General features: G+C 35.5%; 2 protein-coding genes across 3 annotated transcripts in view; both read left to right on the forward strand.

The window, feature by feature from the left end:
- Positions 1-2,795, forward strand: part of LOC131664954 (14-3-3 protein zeta) — a 6,345-nt gene extending 3,550 nt beyond the window's left edge. Inside the window, 3 exon segments of the mRNA XM_058936452.1 lie at positions 702-865; positions 1,503-1,520; positions 1,522-2,795. Coding sequence (XP_058792435.1) covers positions 702-865; positions 1,503-1,520; positions 1,522-1,659 — 320 coding nt within the window. The 3' untranslated portion in view covers positions 1,660-2,795.
- A 4,130-nt stretch (positions 2,796-6,925) lies between these two features.
- LOC131665012 (ATP-dependent 6-phosphofructokinase) lies at positions 6,926-16,630 on the forward strand. Of its 2 annotated transcripts, none has more exons than XM_058936587.1 (17): positions 6,926-7,078; positions 7,340-7,512; positions 7,829-7,980; positions 8,192-8,381; positions 9,313-9,523; positions 9,871-9,979; positions 11,383-11,571; positions 11,938-12,128; positions 12,205-12,280; positions 12,498-12,524; positions 12,672-12,692; positions 13,298-13,399; positions 13,470-13,676; positions 13,745-13,897; positions 13,977-14,349; positions 14,432-14,606; positions 14,728-16,630. In XM_058936587.1, exons 2-17 carry the CDS (start codon positions 7,419-7,421, stop codon positions 14,870-14,872), a joined length of 2,415 nt encoding a protein of 804 aa, XP_058792570.1. In that variant the 5' UTR covers positions 6,926-7,078; positions 7,340-7,418; the 3' UTR covers positions 14,873-16,630. The 2 variants fall into 2 exon arrangements, with proteins under 2 accessions (XP_058792570.1, XP_058792569.1); XM_058936586.1 differs by lacking the exon at positions 9,871-9,979 and adding an exon at positions 10,583-10,691 and having other exon boundaries at positions 14,728-16,627.
- Positions 16,631-17,804: the final 1,174 nt, after the last annotated feature.

The raw sequence follows: 17,804 nt of genomic DNA on the forward strand, positions 1-17,804 counted from the left end.
GAGATCAGCAAGGCAAAGATGCAGCCAACTCATCCAATCAGGCTAGGTCTTGCACTCACTTCTCCGTCTTCTACTACGAGATCCTCACTCGCCAGGACAAGGCATGCCAGTTGGCCAAACAGGTACCACGAACAACGGTGAACGTTCGTGGCGTTGGCGGCGCAAAAAAAAGAAATGAAAAAAAGTCTTCCCACCCACATATTTACACACATGTACATGGCTAGGAAAATTTTTTAGCACTTACTCTTCCTAGCTTATTGATTTATATTTGTTACTGCAGCACGCGCACAAGCTCGTTATCGAGAAAGAGAGAGAATATTATACCACGCGCAAATAATTGACAGTTGCAGGAAGGATTTTGATTTAGAAAATTTATATTTTTCATAGGCAAAGTGGACGTGGTAGATTTTGCTTGTTTAATTCGTTGAAAATTGCCTAGCTCCAATGTAGAGAATTTTGAGCAAGGAATTGTTCGTTTGTTTTATTTTATCGCGGCAAGGGATCGCGTGCAGCTAGACTTATTCTTATTGTTACCTCACGGACAATAGCTGGTTTAGCGATTCAGAGCTAAGACTCGAATAAAATTTCAGCGAGTTCTACAAGCCTAGGCATCGATAAGTCGGAGAGCTGTTAAATAAATGAGTGCCTTCGGAGATAAGGTTTTTATAGTCCATTGGGGTAAGAAAAACGTATGGTTACAGCAGTGGTGGAGGACTCTCAAAAGGCGTACCAGGAGGCATTCGACATCGCTAAGGCAAAGATGCAGCCGACCCATCCGATAAGGCTTGGTTTGGCTCTCAACTTTTCCGTGTTCTATTACGAGATCATCAACTCGCCGGCTAGGGCCTGCCACCTGGCGAAGCAGGTCAGGCGCTCCGCGCGCGTCCAAGTTTTTTTTTTTCTCTCTCGTTTGTTTGGCCTTCGACGATTGTGCTGTGCGCCCTATATAAAATAACTAACGTGAGACAGATATTCCATGTGTCGCCTTTATTGCCCTCGTAACTTTTTTTAACAGCATTTTCACCCTTGTCTATGTGTGTACCTATGTGTGGTTGCTTTTGTATTGTTTGTTTTTCTTTGCTGCTGACGACGCCACTAACAGCGTTTTTTTTAATTACATTTTTTATATTGCTGCTGGATATTGTTAAACGACAAAAACATTGTAGTACTAATCGAAGTTTTCGCTCAGGTTACATTATTTGCGCTTCGGACATTTGAAGGTAATGAAAGTCACTTTTAAGACCCGACTTAGTTATTTATGATTGATTTAGTATTCGTAAAAGTGCATTTTTTTAATAATAAAAAGTCTCATTTTACGAGTGGGTTACCACGAAATTTGTAACTACCTTAATTTTCTCGTTGTAGCCTTCAAACATCCAAAGTCGTTTCTCCAAAAATCTAATAAAAATTGTCACCTTGAAATTATATATTTGCCAGCAGACTACGACGTTGAATTAAAGTCATTTTTACTTACGTAATATTTTTGGTTTTTTGTAATCTAGGCGTTCGACGACGCGATTCGCCGAGCTCGACACACTCAACGAGGATAGTTACAAGGACTCGACGTTGATAATGCAGCTGCTGCGCGACAACCTGACCCTGTGGACCAGCGACACGCAGGGCGACGGAGACGAGCCACAAGAGGGCGGCGACAACTAACCCTCATAAATTCTCATTTTACGCGCGCGCGAGAGCCCATTAATTGAGAGGAGAAGCAAAACAAGAAGAAAAAACCATGAAAAATGATATAAATCCTCGGACCTCCTCGATTCCCTTCCCTCCCCTGGCTTTCACACTACCTACCACCAACAACTTTTAACCTTGGTTCCTCTATATTTCATTTCTCACCTTATCAAACAAATTCAAAGAGAATATGAAAAACCAAATGGTGTTTTTTCCGTACGTACCATATTTACCACACCGCACATACATATCGAGATAAAGGCTGTATTTCCATGCTCACACTAAAAGTTCGCCCAGCTAATCAAATTCGTATGATTTTAATGTGTTGGTGCGTGTGTGTAAACGTGTTAAATGCAGTTTCCGACTCTGCATATTCCCCCCGTTTCTCCTAGTCCCTTCATTGTGAATAAAGATAAATTGGTGAAAAAAAAATCCATCCGCACTCTCTTTCTCTTTCTCATTGTAACACGCAACAAATTCACAAACAAGTAATACACGCAATCACGTAAAAAAACTCGAAGCCTTCCTCTTTTCCGGCATTTTCTCCCGGTTAAAACACCTCAATTTCTTCCATCTCTCTCCTCCCCTGTTCTTTCTCATTCACAACTTTCTACAACACGATGGGAATGAACATGTTCTCTCTCTCTCTCTCTCTCTCTCTCTCTCTCTCTCTCTCTCTCCTCTCTTCTCTCTCTCTCTCTCTCTCTCTCTCTCTCTCTCTCTCTCTCTCACTCACTCACTCTCTCTTTCTCTCTCTCACTCTCTCTTTCTTTTGTTTCTGCTCCATCTCGCTTCGTCTCTTCTTTCCGTGCGCCGAGAAAGCAGAGGCCGAGCGACAATCATCGGCTATTCGAAAGAGAAGGACGTTAAAGAAGAATAAGGGATTGAGAGAAAGGCTGATTTACACACTCATAAGAATCGTTTTACACAAACACACATCTAAAAATAGTTTCCTTGTAATATTATTGAAAACGCTGTCATAATGACAATCGATTTCATTTCTCACATGATGTACGTGAAAGAGAGAAAGCAAAGAAGCAAGCGGGCAGAGGGATGACGCGTGTGCAGGTGAAGGAAGAAGCAACGAGAGAATAGATTTATATATTAGCGCTGATAAACAAAAACAAACAAAATAGCAATGATAAATTCAACATGTGTCATGTGAATTATTAAGAGAAAAGATAAAGCGTACCACAATTATTTTCTCGAGCTATTCAACAAAATTATTGTCATTTCATGATTATAGGCGTATTTTATATATTGTAAAACGTGCGGCTCGATATTCTCGCATTCGAATAGAACAAAGCAGGTCACTTATTCATCGTTCTTCTACCATTTTTTCTTTTCTTTTTCGGATATTTTCCCCTCCTTTCCTTGTGTTACTTGTCCGTTATTATTATTAATATTATTATAATTATACTATTTTTAATTATTATATTTTTCCTACGTCTTCTCCATTGATAAAAAAACTGCTAAATTTGTAATTAAATTTGTCAAAGACAAGCCTTACAGATTAAAACCAAAACCAAGATTTGTATACTTCGTTTTTCCTTTGTAACATTTAAGTGTATTGAAAGAAAAGCAAATCGGCGCAATAGACGATCACGTTAGTTTACAAAATCCGTTAAGGCAAAAAAATTAAGTACATTGTATAACGGTAACATTTTTACTAAGTATGAATCGCGTTCTACTAAAGTATACAGCGCTTCAACATAAAAATAAATAAATAAATAATCATTAAACAGCAGAAGTATACCATGGAATTAAGGATTATAAAATGTATATCTCGAGCCTCTTTGCATTGCCCCGGTAGCGAAAAAAAAACTCTTGGAATGTAATTTTTACTTTGTCGTTATTATTCTCGCGGTCGTTATTACTTTTGTAATTGTACTTTAGTAACAAAGTAAAAAAAACTATGGAAGATTAAAATTCCACAAAAAACCAAATTAAGTGTCATCTTAATTACAACAAAAATATTGATATACGTGAGAGAGAGAAAGAAAGAAGAAAGAGGGTTGAGAGAGGAATATGGTTATAAAGTGAGGTAAACTCGAATTTCGAGTATATCTCTCGTCTATTTAAGTTTCTTCCAAACGAATATATGCACGCATTTTTATTCTAAAAATAGATGCCTTTTTTTGAGAACAAGGAAAAGAGAGGAAATGAAAAACTTACTATTTTGTGCCGCTTCGAGGGTCTTCAAATTTCCTGTGAGGAAACTAAAATACAAAGAGAGAGAAAGAGAAGTTGCTTATGGTGACAGAATAAGGGATTTCGGAATTGAATCCGTGTTGTTAAAAAATCGTGGGGCGTGCAAAAAGTATAAATTACAATTGCAACAAAAAAACAACCTTCCGTCGTTCGCTGTAGTCGTACATTTCTACTCGTTTATATGTACGTAAAATGCGAGCACCTTTTCTATGTCAAAAAATAAACAAAGTAAATCAAGTGTGTACATGTCTGTCCAAAGTATTGCGAATGCGTGCGTACGCGACAAACTTCTTCAAAGAAAATAAAAAAGTGGAAGAGGAAGTAAAAAGAGAGAGAGAGAGATAAAAACAAATAAATGTGTTAAGTGGGTCGCGTATTTTCGAATGAACGTTTTACTGTCGTTGTAATATCGATATGTCTCTGTGTACGGTGTCTTTGTCTCCCACCATTACCATGCAGAATTAGAAAAAGAAAAACAAACTAAAAAAAAGTAAGTTAAGAGAGCAAATGGAAATCAATTGAATCGATGTATTAATCGATGTTGCGATTTTCAATGGATTTGGAATAAGTCATTTATGTTTTTGTATTGTAGGTGCCTATTTTGCATTGTCAAGTGCCACGGAAAATTAAAAATGCCTGTAAAACTTGACCTTCTTTACCGGAGGCTTTAACAAATAAGAATTTTAATGCAAATCAAGTATAAATCGAGTGTTCTCTCATCTCTTCTTACTAATTGTTTGTAAGTGCGCGCGATACAAGGGGAACCAAAGAAAAAAAATCAAACTAACAAAAACAGCTTAAATAGTCGAGTCATCTCTTTCTCTCTCACTTCTTGCAATTTTCGAATACAAACACTTGTCTTCTCTCCTTTTTTTATTATTTCTATACATTGTTGTCATATTCGCATTTTTTCTTTTGGATTTTGTTTTGGATAACTTTACGGTTTTGTATTGTCTTCTTTTCACAAATATACAATTATTTATAAACCGAAAGGAGGCACATTTAGTTTTTCATTCGTTTATTTTTTACAAACTCGCAATCGACTAGAATAGAAAACGCCTGTTTTACTTTTTTCTTGAAGGAGTAGTGGTTTTTTAAAACAGCGAAAAATCAACAAAACTAAGAACTGAAAATATATATCATGTTAGAAATGTGAGTAGATAAGGCAAACTTAAACGCATGTAATTAGTTCAAATCGAGTTCGAAATTAACGTGGTCAAGCTGAACACGCGAATTTCGAACGTTCACGTGCCGATTTCGACTTGTTTTTTTTTTCCAGTCAACAGATATCCTATGTTTTACTTTTTCTCTCATCATTGTTATCATCACCACAAACCAGCATAAAACCATTCGACGAAGAGGAAGACATGATCAATTCGTAAATAAAATACATCCAGCAATCAAGCGAGATTAAGCTAATAGAGCAAATCCACATAGCTCTATTGAAAGGACAGACATGACAAATGGATGAAAACTTAATTACTGAACATATACTATTTGAGGTTATGTGAATAAATAAATAAAAATATACAAAACACGACTGGATCAGCTACCACTTAATCCGCGTCTTGAAAAAAAAATGACAAAAAACATTACGTTGTTCTGTACTTGTAACCATCGTCAAAACCATCGTAATTGTAAATTATTATTATTATTATTATTATTATTATTATTATTATTATTATTATAAACGTTTACACGAAACAATAAATTCTGATAAAATGTCTGAAAAAACACGTGCGTAAGTATTACGCTGGATTTTTAATCTTTTCAAAATTTATGACAACCCAAGCATTAAGAATGGTTTAAAAAATGTTGCTGCAACCTATGTATTGCAATGTTTCCAACATTTTCGGTGACCAACAAAAATGTTACAGAAATGTTACATGAATGTTGATCTCAAACAAGGCATTTTTTGCTAAACATTGAGATAAGCTTATAAAAAGATTAAGTCATTGTTTCATGAACTTTTTATAAAAATGTAGAAATGTTGTACAAAGGCCGCCTCACAAAATGAAAACTAATAATTAAAATTATAGAAATCTTGGAAACAAATGTAGACACGTTATAGTGACATTTCTGCAACATTTTTATTGGTGGTTGCCAGAAATGTTGGAAACGTTGTAAAAAATGCCAAAAAATTGCAAAACGCATATTGCAGTAACGTTTTTTAAACGATTCTTACTGCTTGAAAATGTACATGAAAATTTCGCGCATTATTTCGCAAGATTTATTTATTGGACAATCATCGTCAAAATGCTCCGAAATGATTGTGGTTTCAGGTTTTCCATTACCTCGTACTTTTGTGCATCAATAAATTATTACGAGTTGACGGAATATTTTTTTTCTTTTGCGTTGCATTAGAATCAGAGCATAAATTAAGAAACCTCTAACTTTAATGTTCTTTATACCGTATATAAAGTTTCTCCGCTCCTTTTATAAGTTCAAGATACGTATCGTTTTTCTGTATCATGCTGATGAAAATTGAAGGTAAGTATAAATTTCAACAATGCAGCGTGCAATTTCAATAGTAATTTATGAAATTCAAGCTTCAACTCGCCAGGGTTACGTTGTTTGTATCGATTTCAGACAGATTTTAGACGGGCAACGACAGAAACGCCCCTTATGGCGTCATATAGCGAAAGTGCCTGACGACATTTTAAAGTCGGTACTCTTAAATTAAATTTCCGCTCTAATTATATTCAGAATGTTTCTCACTTAAACTTCTCAACTCTAAACTACGTGTAAATGCAATTCCTCAAACGTAAACTCCTGATAATTGTAACCGGCATTTAATCCAACGGTTCCTTTAGTTCCGAAAATACATCAGCAGTTACGTAAAAGTTGTTAACTGTTAATTTCCGCGCCGAATTTTTTCCGCAGCGTCGTAAAAAAAAAAAGAGAAATTGCACACTAACTTAAAAAACGCACACATGTAGACATTCTAAAAACATATATATGACCATGATGTCGACAAATAAGCGCGCATGCGCGCGAGAGTGGTAGGAATAAATCGTCTGCTAGCGCCGCGTTCGTGCTGGCTGGCAGCTAGAGATAGTGGTGTGACGAACGGGTCCCGGTAAAGGTCACCTTCAGAGTGTAAAGCACATTAGTGATCGCAGTAGGCAGACACTTTGGTTGGTTGCAGTCCTCGACATAGAAGCTGCTGCTCTTGTCATCAACGGTGAGTGTCATCGTTTTGTTAACGCTCGCCGACAATTTTAACGTTATTTGCTTTCGTTCGATCGACATTTCAGTATGATCAAAAAATAGTGGTAGTAGTTATTTGCACTTCCGCGTCTTATTTCTTTTCTCGTTTCGACCCACTTCGTGTCGTCCACGGGCGCCGCACGAAACCTTGACATTGAATATAAGCAGTGTTCTGTGCGACTGCTTGCGTTAGTGAGTGTAGCACGATGCAATAACGTCGATGTTATGTTCGCAGGTGCTTTATCCGGCGCTCTCTCTCTGGTATTTTAATTTTTTGTTAATTTTGAGAAGCAATTGATTATCTATCATCAATCATGGATGAGGAGCCAGTAGCACATAGGTTTATTAAACCTGGCAGCCACAGGGGTAAAGGTTTGGCTGTTTTTACCAGTGGTGGTGACTCTCAAGGTTAGTATTTATCCTTGGCAATAGTTATATTTGACTGACATTCGTTTATCACTTAAGTTGCAGCAGATTAAATTTGAATTGTTTATGTTATGCAGTTATTTCAGTTCTACTAAAAATATAAATGCATAACAATGATGTAATGACAACTAAAACCTATTTGAATAGTTTTCAAGATTGTGCATATATTTGATGATACAAAGAAATGTATTATTTTTAAGCAGTAATAATTTATTTGACTATTAGCGATAAAGTGTCATTGATTACAGGAAGTTAAATAAATTTTGACATTATCTGATCTCATGTAATGCTTGTACAGGTATGAATGCTGCTGTACGTGCTGTGGTTCGTATGGGTATCTACCTTGGCTGCAAAGTCTTCTTCATCAGGGAAGGCTATCAGGGAATGGTCGATGGTGGAGACAACATTGTTGAAGCCAATTGGTCGTCTGTATCTTGCATCATTCATCGTGTAAGTATTTTGATTGCAAAGTCATTGTACAGTACAGAGAAATAATCAACAGATATCAAGATATCCAGTGATGCATGATGTGTTTTCTCATGCCTTCATAATTTTTTTTGGAATGCATTCAAGAAAAACACAAGCAAAGGCCAAGCGGCTGCCATATTTTCATTTCAATCGTTGGATCAAAAGAAAAACAAATAAAAAAATAATTGTTTAGGGTGGCACGGTCATCGGCTCGGCTCGCAGTCAAGACTTTAGAGAACGCGAAGGCAGGAAGAAGGCAGCCAAGAATCTAGTTGTCCGTGGTATATCCAATTTGTGCGTAATCGGCGGTGACGGGTCGTTAACTGGTGCCAATCTCTTCAAAGAAGAATGGTCCGATCTGCTCAAGGAATTACAAAAAGAAGGTAATCGCCATCGATGAATTTGATAAACGCGCACAGTTGAGACTTTGAACTGCGTAATGTAATCAGGCAATCGACGATATTTCCAGTCAACGTGCTCGTAGTTGTAGATCTGACACACTTTTGAACAATTTAAAAATCGTTAACGTGTAATAGATAACTCTATTACACGCAATTCGTTCCGCGTGTGACGTCATGACTTTCAGCCGCTAGTAGCTGCGATATTTCGATTATGGCCAGTCGGAATAACGATGATGAGGTGGATGAGCCGTGGATATTATACGATTTGTCTCTATGAAAAACTTACGAGTACTGTACTTTTGTAAAACATAATACTCAATTTTTTGAATTTGATTTACAGCCAAAGTAGAATAATTGAGGATCATGATGTTCAATTACAATTGATAATTACAAATTAAGATCATTTAAGTACGCAATTTCCATTCAAAGAAAATAAAAAAGTATTCATTAATTGAAATTGTTCAAAAAAATTAACAACAAATCGATATTCCATTTATTTCTTTAAATTGTTTAAGCATTGAATATTTGTAGTTAAGTATATACCAATAAAATGTAATGGAGATTTTTCAAAAATCCACAAAATGTTGAGTAGTACTAATTTGTTCAAGACACAAGAACGTGATGAAAATACTAACTAAAGGCACAATGAAAGCTTGTAAAGGTTTCAATAACCATCAATCATAGCTTTTTGAATGTATTTATTCGTTTAAGTTCCATAAAAGTATGAAAGGATTTTTTAATAAACTTAACAGAAAAAAGTTCAATAACTTTTTAAAGTAACCAACGAATAATTATTGGACAAAAGACAGCGTAGTTTGAATCAATATTTGCAAAACTCAATTCAACCCGGATAATTAATAGCTACATTTTGCAATTCACCTAATTACTAACCTCAAAAAATGCAACTCTATAGGTCAAATCTCACCGGAACAAGCGGAAAAGTATGCTCATCTGCATATCGTTGGTATGGTTGGTTCAATCGACAATGACTTCTGTGGTACGGACATGACCATCGGTACCGACACCGCTTTGCATCGGATAATTGAAAGCATTGACGCTATCGCTAGCACTGCCTACTCACATCAGCGCACCTTCATTATGGAAGTTATGGGCCGTCATTGCGGGTACGCATTACATGATTATGTAAAGAGGTGACTGAAATGAATGCGCGCGTGAGAGAGAGAGAGAGAGAGAGAGAGAGAGAGAGAGAGAGATAGAGAGAGATGACATTGAATGTTTGTACAATGCGCACTCGTATGACAATATTAATTGTGTTTGAGCAAAAAGAAAGAAAGAATTTATTCTCAAGACTTGAAACTCTCATGTCTCTCTCTTTCTCTAGTGAAATAACGACGATGTCTTAAAACAGTCCTTTATTATTATTATATATATTCATAAGTGATCAGGTGTATACAGAGAGACGTTGCCTTTGAAGAAACGATTAATTGAGATTATGAAATATATGAATTAGGTACTTGGCAATTGTGGGTGCCTTAGCTTCGGAAGCGGACTACGTGTTTTTCCCGGAATGTCCACCGCCGATCGACTGGCCTGTGAAACTTTGCAAAAAGTTGGAGCAGGCATGTCACAACATATTTTTTATTTGGATTTTATTTTTCTTTGCCAGAGAGCTCGTTTATGTATCTTTACTTTTTTGAATTAATTTGATCCTGAACAAAAGAAATTGATACTTCCGTATAATTATATATTCCCCTTACTTTGTTTTTCGTGCTGTCGGTGTGTAAGTGTACACTAACTATTAGGTTTGAATTTGGTTTATTCTCCAAGTTGTTTACTGATTTTTGAAAAAAAAATTGATAAAAAAAATGGTTTTGCGCCTTTCTCATCCCGATTTACCAATTATAAATATATCAATGTTGCGCTATATACATAGATCTTAGGCACAGAATTTTGCTCTCTATCTACCTCTTAAATTCACCTTCATCAAGCAATTTATCCCGTCGTTCATTTATTTCTCTTTCCTTTTAACTTTAACAATTAATGTATAATATTTGCTAGTGGCGCTAGTGTTGTTTCATTTACGGAAGCAGTGTTGAACTCCACGAGTACGCGATACTTAGTTTTTGCACTTATGGTTGCACATCATCAAGGCATATGGAGACAGACGATAGACTTCTCATTTTGTTGGTTTGTTTTGAGTAGTGATCATTGTCACGTTACAGCTATCTGGCTCTGGTGGCGGCAATGTGTTGCGAAGCCGACTATGTCTTCATCCCCGAGTGGCCGCCTGAGCAGGAATGGCCTAACAAACTCTGCAAAAAGTTGATTCAGGTTCGCTAATCTGACCAATTGCTTTTTTTTTTACTTTTTTTATCCATTCTCTATCTCTCTCTCTCTCTCTTTCTCTCTCTCTCTCTTTCTCTCTCTTTCTCTGTCTCTCTCTATCTACCTATCTTTATTAGCCACGATCCCTTCATTAATTTTACTCCTGTCCTCCGCATCTTCATAAATCTTCCCACACACGCGTTTCCCTCTTTAAATCGTCAAGCTGCTGCTGAAACTGTGTAATCTGTGCTTTGGTTGTTTCTATGGACTTCTCTGACTCTTATCTCTCTTTTATATTTCGTTATTTATCTCACTAACATGTATTTCAATGTATTTTATTACTGTAATCTTCTACCATGTGCTTTTGAAATTTATTCACTTATTATTATCAAGGAAAGTATTATAACTTAGGCGATATAAGCACAGGCTATAATAAAATGAACTGATGTTTGCAATTATTCGTGTAGTTCTAAATGAATTTGCTCAAAGTACCGATAAGTATAACACTTGCCTTGTTCATAATAATTATTAACATGCTTGATTAAATTAATCAAAAAAATTCCAGAATCTATCTCTATCACGTAAAGTAAGTTTCCGCGCTTTTCCACTCCTCTCTGTATTTTAAAGCTTTCAAGTGAACAAATAAACAAAAATCTGATCCTCGGTGCTCATTAAACGTAAAACTTTCGAATCGTAGGAGCGTCTCACTGGCCAACGTCTAAACATTATCATCGTGGCAGAAGGTGCCGTCGATAGAAATGGCGATCCCATCACCGCTGAAAAAGTTCGTCAGGTCGTCGTCGAGAAGCTTCAGCAGGACACGAGGATCACTGTGTTGGGTCACGTTCAGCGTGGTGGTAACCCATCTGCCTTCGATCGTGTTCTTGTGAGTATAAACAGAACTTCATAACTTACAGAAGAAAGAATGAAATTATTGTTATATTCGATATTGATACGTTTGAATATCGAGTAATGAATTTTTGTGAATTGTGGTCAGTGATACTAAACACCTACGTTGCTTTAGTCACATTGATAATTCAAGCAAAAAATATCTGCTAAGCTTTAAATTTGAGAAACTTTACGGAGAAGCCGTTTTAATAGATATACTCGTTACTGCGATAGTAGTTTTCAAGTGTCAAATCGCTAGTAAAATTCAAAATTAATATTAAATTATAGCTGGTGGTAAGCTATAATGAATGTAGGTATATATATGAACGAAATAAGTCAACTGATTACTCGGTGAATATTTTAGGGCTGTCGTATGGGTGCTGAAGCTGTGATGGCACTCGTAGAAGCAACACCCGCTACTGAAGCTTGTGTTGTAACTCTGGATGGTAATCAAGCTGTGAGATTACCGCTCATGGAGTGTGTCAAACGTACTAAAGCTGTCGCCCAAGCGATGGCAGAGAAAAACTGGGATCTTGCTGTACAGCTTCGTGGAAAGTACGTCAGTTTTTCCAATTTCTAAACATGATATTTCTCCTCTACTGCAAATCATGGGAATATTTTGTATTTACAGAGGTTTTGTCCGAAATTTGGAGACCTACAAGATGTTGACCCGTTTGAAGGCTCCCGTTGACATCGATCAGAGCAAGGTTTGTTTGAAATAGTAGATCATTAGTGTATTTAAGTTACAGGTTAAAATTAGAATAGAGTTATTCTAAGATGAAATACTGACAGACATTTTAAAGTCCACTTCTCATTAGATTCTTCCTTTTGTTCTTTCAAGTAACCTGTAAATTAATACTTGGTATAATTATCAATTTTGATTTTCGGGAGACTAAAGAAAACCTTTATGAATTGTTACTACAGGCGGGCGGTCATCCACAGTTGACCAAGGTAAATGAAATCAAAGTGTTTGAAATGACGATATAGACCATCTATAATGTATCGTAACAAATTACGTTAACCCTCCTGAAAACATTTTAGCAACGTGCATACCCTTCTCTAACTAATATTCGTTTTTCTGTTATCCTCTTTTGATAGCAATACACAATGTGTGGACAAGTAAGTGACAAAAAAATAGTATCGTTTTCCTAATAGCTAGAACTAATTAATTGTCAGTGTCATCATTTGAGTTTGTGTGTGTCTGTCAAAAAAAAATCGCATAACCCAATCATAACATAAATATTTTTTTTCAATCGATTATTACGTATGGTGTGAAACATTACAGCAGTCACCGAGTACCACGCAGCCGATCCATACATCATTTTTTTTCAAGTGTCACTAATCAATTACTTTTTCATATGATACAGGATGGTTTTAATAACCCTCCAATCCAATCATGTTTATTCACATTTTTTGAAATTTGGGTGTAAATATCATCATTGTGTCATTGAAAAATCTATGTTGATTTGATATTTCCTCATAAATATCGTTTTTTCATTATTTTATTATTGTCAAAGTATATAGTTTATTTATGTATCAAATCTTTTTTTCATCTTTGAGATTGGTTACATGTTATTAAAATAATTCTGTGATCATAGCTGAATTTAAAATAAACAAAGTTCTCTTACGACTAGGATCTGCACGCTACCTCTTGTTAGCACGTCGAATATGCAAACTCTGGCAAAAATAAACACAATTCATTGATTGAAATATTATGTTTACAGGATCATTATACACTTGCGGTTATGCACGTTGGTTCGCCGTCATGCGGTATGAACGCTGCAGTACGTTCCTTCGTCAGGAACTGTATTTACCGGGGAGACAAGGTAACATTAAACGATTCATTTTTAGAAAAAAAAATGAAAATTTGGAAATTAATTTATAACCTTATCGTAGGTATATGGTGTGCTAGACGGTGTGCTAGGTCTTGCATCAGGCAAATTGAAGCTCATGGATTGGCCTTCTGTGACTGGTTGGGTAGCTCAAGGTGGTGCTTATTTGGGTACTAAGCGTGCTCCGCCAAAGGATGAACAACTGCCTGCAATTGCGCAAAAACTTAAGGAGTTTGGTATTCAGGCTCTTCTTATCATTGGTGGTTTCGAAGTAAGGTTTTTAAAATACAATGCAATAAGATCATGCATGAGACGGTAATGTTTCTTTCCTTTTTTCAGGGATTCCAAACAGGTCTTAGCTTCTACAATGCTAGAGATAAGTTCCCCGAATTTCGTATTCCCATTGCGATGATTCCTGCCACGATCAGTAACAACGTTCCAGGAACTGAATTCTCTTTAGGTTGTGATACTGCTCTCAATGAAATTACGGAGGTACATTCCTTTTCATACTTACAAAACGTAGTTTGAATTTTATTTTAAATTATATTTTAATTTTCACTATCAATAATAGATTTGCGACCGTATCAGACAGTCAGCTCAAGGAACGAAACGTCGTGTCTTCATTATCGAGACGATGGGTGGTTACTGTGGTTACCTTGCTACATTGGCAGGTTTAGCAGGTGGTGCCGATGCAGCTTATATTTTCGAGGAAAAATTCAACATCAAAGATCTCAATCAGGATATTATTGCTATGGCGGCCAAGATGTCTGAAGGCGTTCAACGTGGTCTCATTCTACGCAATGAGAGTTCTAATCAGAACTACAATGCCGAGTTCATGCACAGACTGTTCAGCGAGGAAGGCAAAGGATTATTCAGTTGCAGGATGAATATTATCGGCCATATGCAACAGGGCGGTTCGCCTACACCTTTCGATCGTAACTTAGGTGTGTTTCAATTCCTCATTTTACAATATTACATTTTCTATGCAAATTTGAGTTAAATTATCTAAATTTAAATCCAACTCAGGTACAAAAATGGGTGCAAAAGCAGTAGAATGGTTCACAAATCAGCTGAAGAAAGATGCTCTGCCCGATGGGACATCAGTATCTACCACTCCCGAGAGTGCTGTCATGCTGGGTATCGTCAGGCGTCAATACAGATACACCCCCTTCATCAAACTCATCGATGTCACTGACTTCGAGTAAGTTTCTCTTCAGCTTATCACATCCACTTATTTCTACGCTAGTTATAAAATTTGAAAATGATTTATGACCGAAAAGTATAATTTAATATACATTACTAAAAATTTTTTGCTTCAAAAGGCATAGAATACCAACATATCAATGGTGGATGAAGCTACGCCCACTCCTAAAGGTGTTAGCGAAACACGAATCGACTTACGAGGAGGAAGGCTTGTACATCACGGTAGAAGAAATGGACAAAGACAACGATGCGCCTCTCGTCTAAGTTTTAAATGACTTCCTAGCCAGTATTCCGTTAAAACTTTCTATGTACTATCTATTTGTCGTTTACGTTGCTCGTTCGTTTTCTTCATTTTCCTTTTCAGAGGAAAAAATTAAAGTTTAACAATTTATTGTTAGTAAAGAGCTGTTCACTTCGTGAAATATAAATTATAATCTCTGGAATAAAATGTTCATCGCGTTGCACTGCTTTACAGTGAGAAACATTAATTTTTAGACAAGCGCGCTATGTTGTTACATTTAATACGTATAATTACGTAAATGTATATTTTCACAAGCGTGACCTTAGCAAAAATGATATATACTATATATTTTTATTAACCAAACTAGTTCAATTGCACGATCAAAGTGCCGTGGATCCTTTCCATGAGTATTATTATACAGAACAAAAACGAAAAATTAAACAGTCGTTTAAGAAATACATTTATTTTTAGATGAACAAAAACTAAACTACTCAAACTGTGTTCTCCGTTTTATTTTCCATTGCCATTTAACAAAAATTTAACCTATCATCGTTTGGTTAGTGTAATAGTTACTATAGTATCACGTTTCAGAAGCGATGAAAAGATAATATACTGGTCTACCTCAACAAGTCGGTTAATTGAAAATAATTGCAAAGCCATCGCAGGCGTATGGCTGAGCCTAACTGTTGTTCTTTGTTGTGACAAAATTAAAATATTAAAAAACGGGATCTGTATGATCACTGTATCAATTTTAATGTTTTTTAGCGTTTGCGCCGGCCAGATTTTCAATGATGAATTTCATAAGAGTGGCAATGGGATATACGTCGATGTACATTGTTTAGAAATCAAAGCGTTTTACAGTATGCATGCTCGTGCGCGCGTGCGCACGTGTATGTGTGTGTGTGTGTGTGTATGTGGGTGGGTTTGTGTGTATGACCATCTGCAAATTTTCTCTGTAATGGTCAGTCAATGAAAATCAATTATCTTCTTTGCATAACAAAGTTTTGCACAGCTAATGAGATAAAGATATATAAATATATTTTTTGCAAACCTCACCAAAAACCTACCAAATGGATATACATCAGACAACGCTCACCTCAAATAAAGTTTTAAGTAATTGTTAATGTAACTAATTTTAAGCGGCGAATATCGGCGCGAGCCGCTGATAATACATGGATATTTACACTGACATGTTCTTAAACATGTACGTGCAAGTACTCTAGCGCCACGGCAAATGTAAACGGATGTAGAGCATTTAGCAAAATTGAATAAAAATGTAAAAGACCACTCGCACACAATATATTTTTAAATTAAGTTTCCCCACGCGATGTAAAGCAACTGATGTGAAAAGGGGCTTGGCTTGCGTTATAATCATGTATTAGAAGTTATTTTAAATTGATAAAGCATGTTAGTTGTGTGTCGTGCTAATAAATTATGACTTATGTGAAATGTTGGCTCATCAAAATCTACTTCTCGTTTGCGTTAAATGCGTCGAAAATCAACTCACCAGTAAATGTCCGATACAAACAGAAACAAAAGAAGCAAAGTGTGCAAACTGCAATTGCAATCACGTAGCAAATCATAAAGGATGCAGTGTGAGAAAACCACCAAAGCTATTTCCATCATTAAGATCAAAACAGTTACCACGAAAAATTCAAATTAACGAAAACGTTAAGCCACACTTTATGTATACGCATGCCGTAAACAGTAATGTTTTCAAAACATAAGAGAAATCTAAACAAACATAGATTCAAGCATCACCGATAAATAACAGTCAATTGGAAACTATGATGATGCATCTGATAAACAGAATGGATACAATGCTTAATTTGACTAGAACACACATAAATTAAATTAAATAAACGCAGAAATTAAAAGAATTGTTTGGAACGCATTAGATCAAAGAAATCTTGAACTAAAAACCTTAAAAACAAACAATAATACTGAAACAATATTAATATCTAAAACCCACTTCATACAACAATTTTTTTTAAATACCATAATATTCTATATATAACATAAATATTATCCTGACAATAAAGCCCACAATAAAACGTCAATTGATATTAAAAATACCAAACATTATGTAAACGAATCTTATACACACGACTATCTACAAACTACTAATGTTTAATACTATAATTAATGCTAAAAACAGTCGAAGATAAAAAAAAGGTCCATTTATGTTCTCTGCCATATACCGTTCATTCAGACTCTATCGCTAAAGAACAATACAAAAAATACTTTAATAGTTTGGTGTATCGATTTCTTGCAGAACGTAAAAAACTATAACGCGAAACATCCATGGTGAGAATCAAGGTCAATAACTCCAAATGCAAAAGAAACCAATCTATTTTCAGTAATACGAACAGAAAAATCAACGAAAACGAATGTCAATATTTATAAGTGAACCTACCTGATCAATAGGTCCTCCGATTATCTGACTTCATTGACTTTGCAGTTGTCAAAAGATTATGCTCCAAAAGACTAATAGCCAAATCATGTCTAGAGTTAACTTTGAATCATTCTCCAATAATTATTCACTATTTCTCAGAAATAATATCTAATACAAATAGTAGATCTCTCTTTTACAGAAAAATAAACTGAAATACATACAGACTATACAAACGAAAATTTAACGTGTAAAATATCGCTGAAAGCTAATCTAGGTATAGATACTGCAATAGAAAATTTCAATAAAAGTATATCAAAAAATAAATAAAGCGATTAATAGTCAAATCCTTAAATATTCAACCAAATCAATACGTAATATTTTTATTTAAAGAACGATAGTTTTTTAACAGAAAATAACTCTGTAATTGTTATACGTATAAAAAATCTGATGTTTATAAATGATTATAAATTGTAAATAACTGTTAGCAAATATTACTAACTAATGATTTCTATTTATTATAATTTTATGCATAAATTATTTCCGACAGAATACGTAAAAAG

The sequence above is a fragment of the Phymastichus coffea genome, unplaced genomic scaffold, assembly GCF_024137745.1.
Source record: "Phymastichus coffea isolate CEN01 unplaced genomic scaffold, Cenicafe_Pcof_1.1 PCOF00047, whole genome shotgun sequence".
NCBI lineage: Eukaryota > Metazoa > Arthropoda > Insecta > Hymenoptera > Eulophidae > Phymastichus > Phymastichus coffea.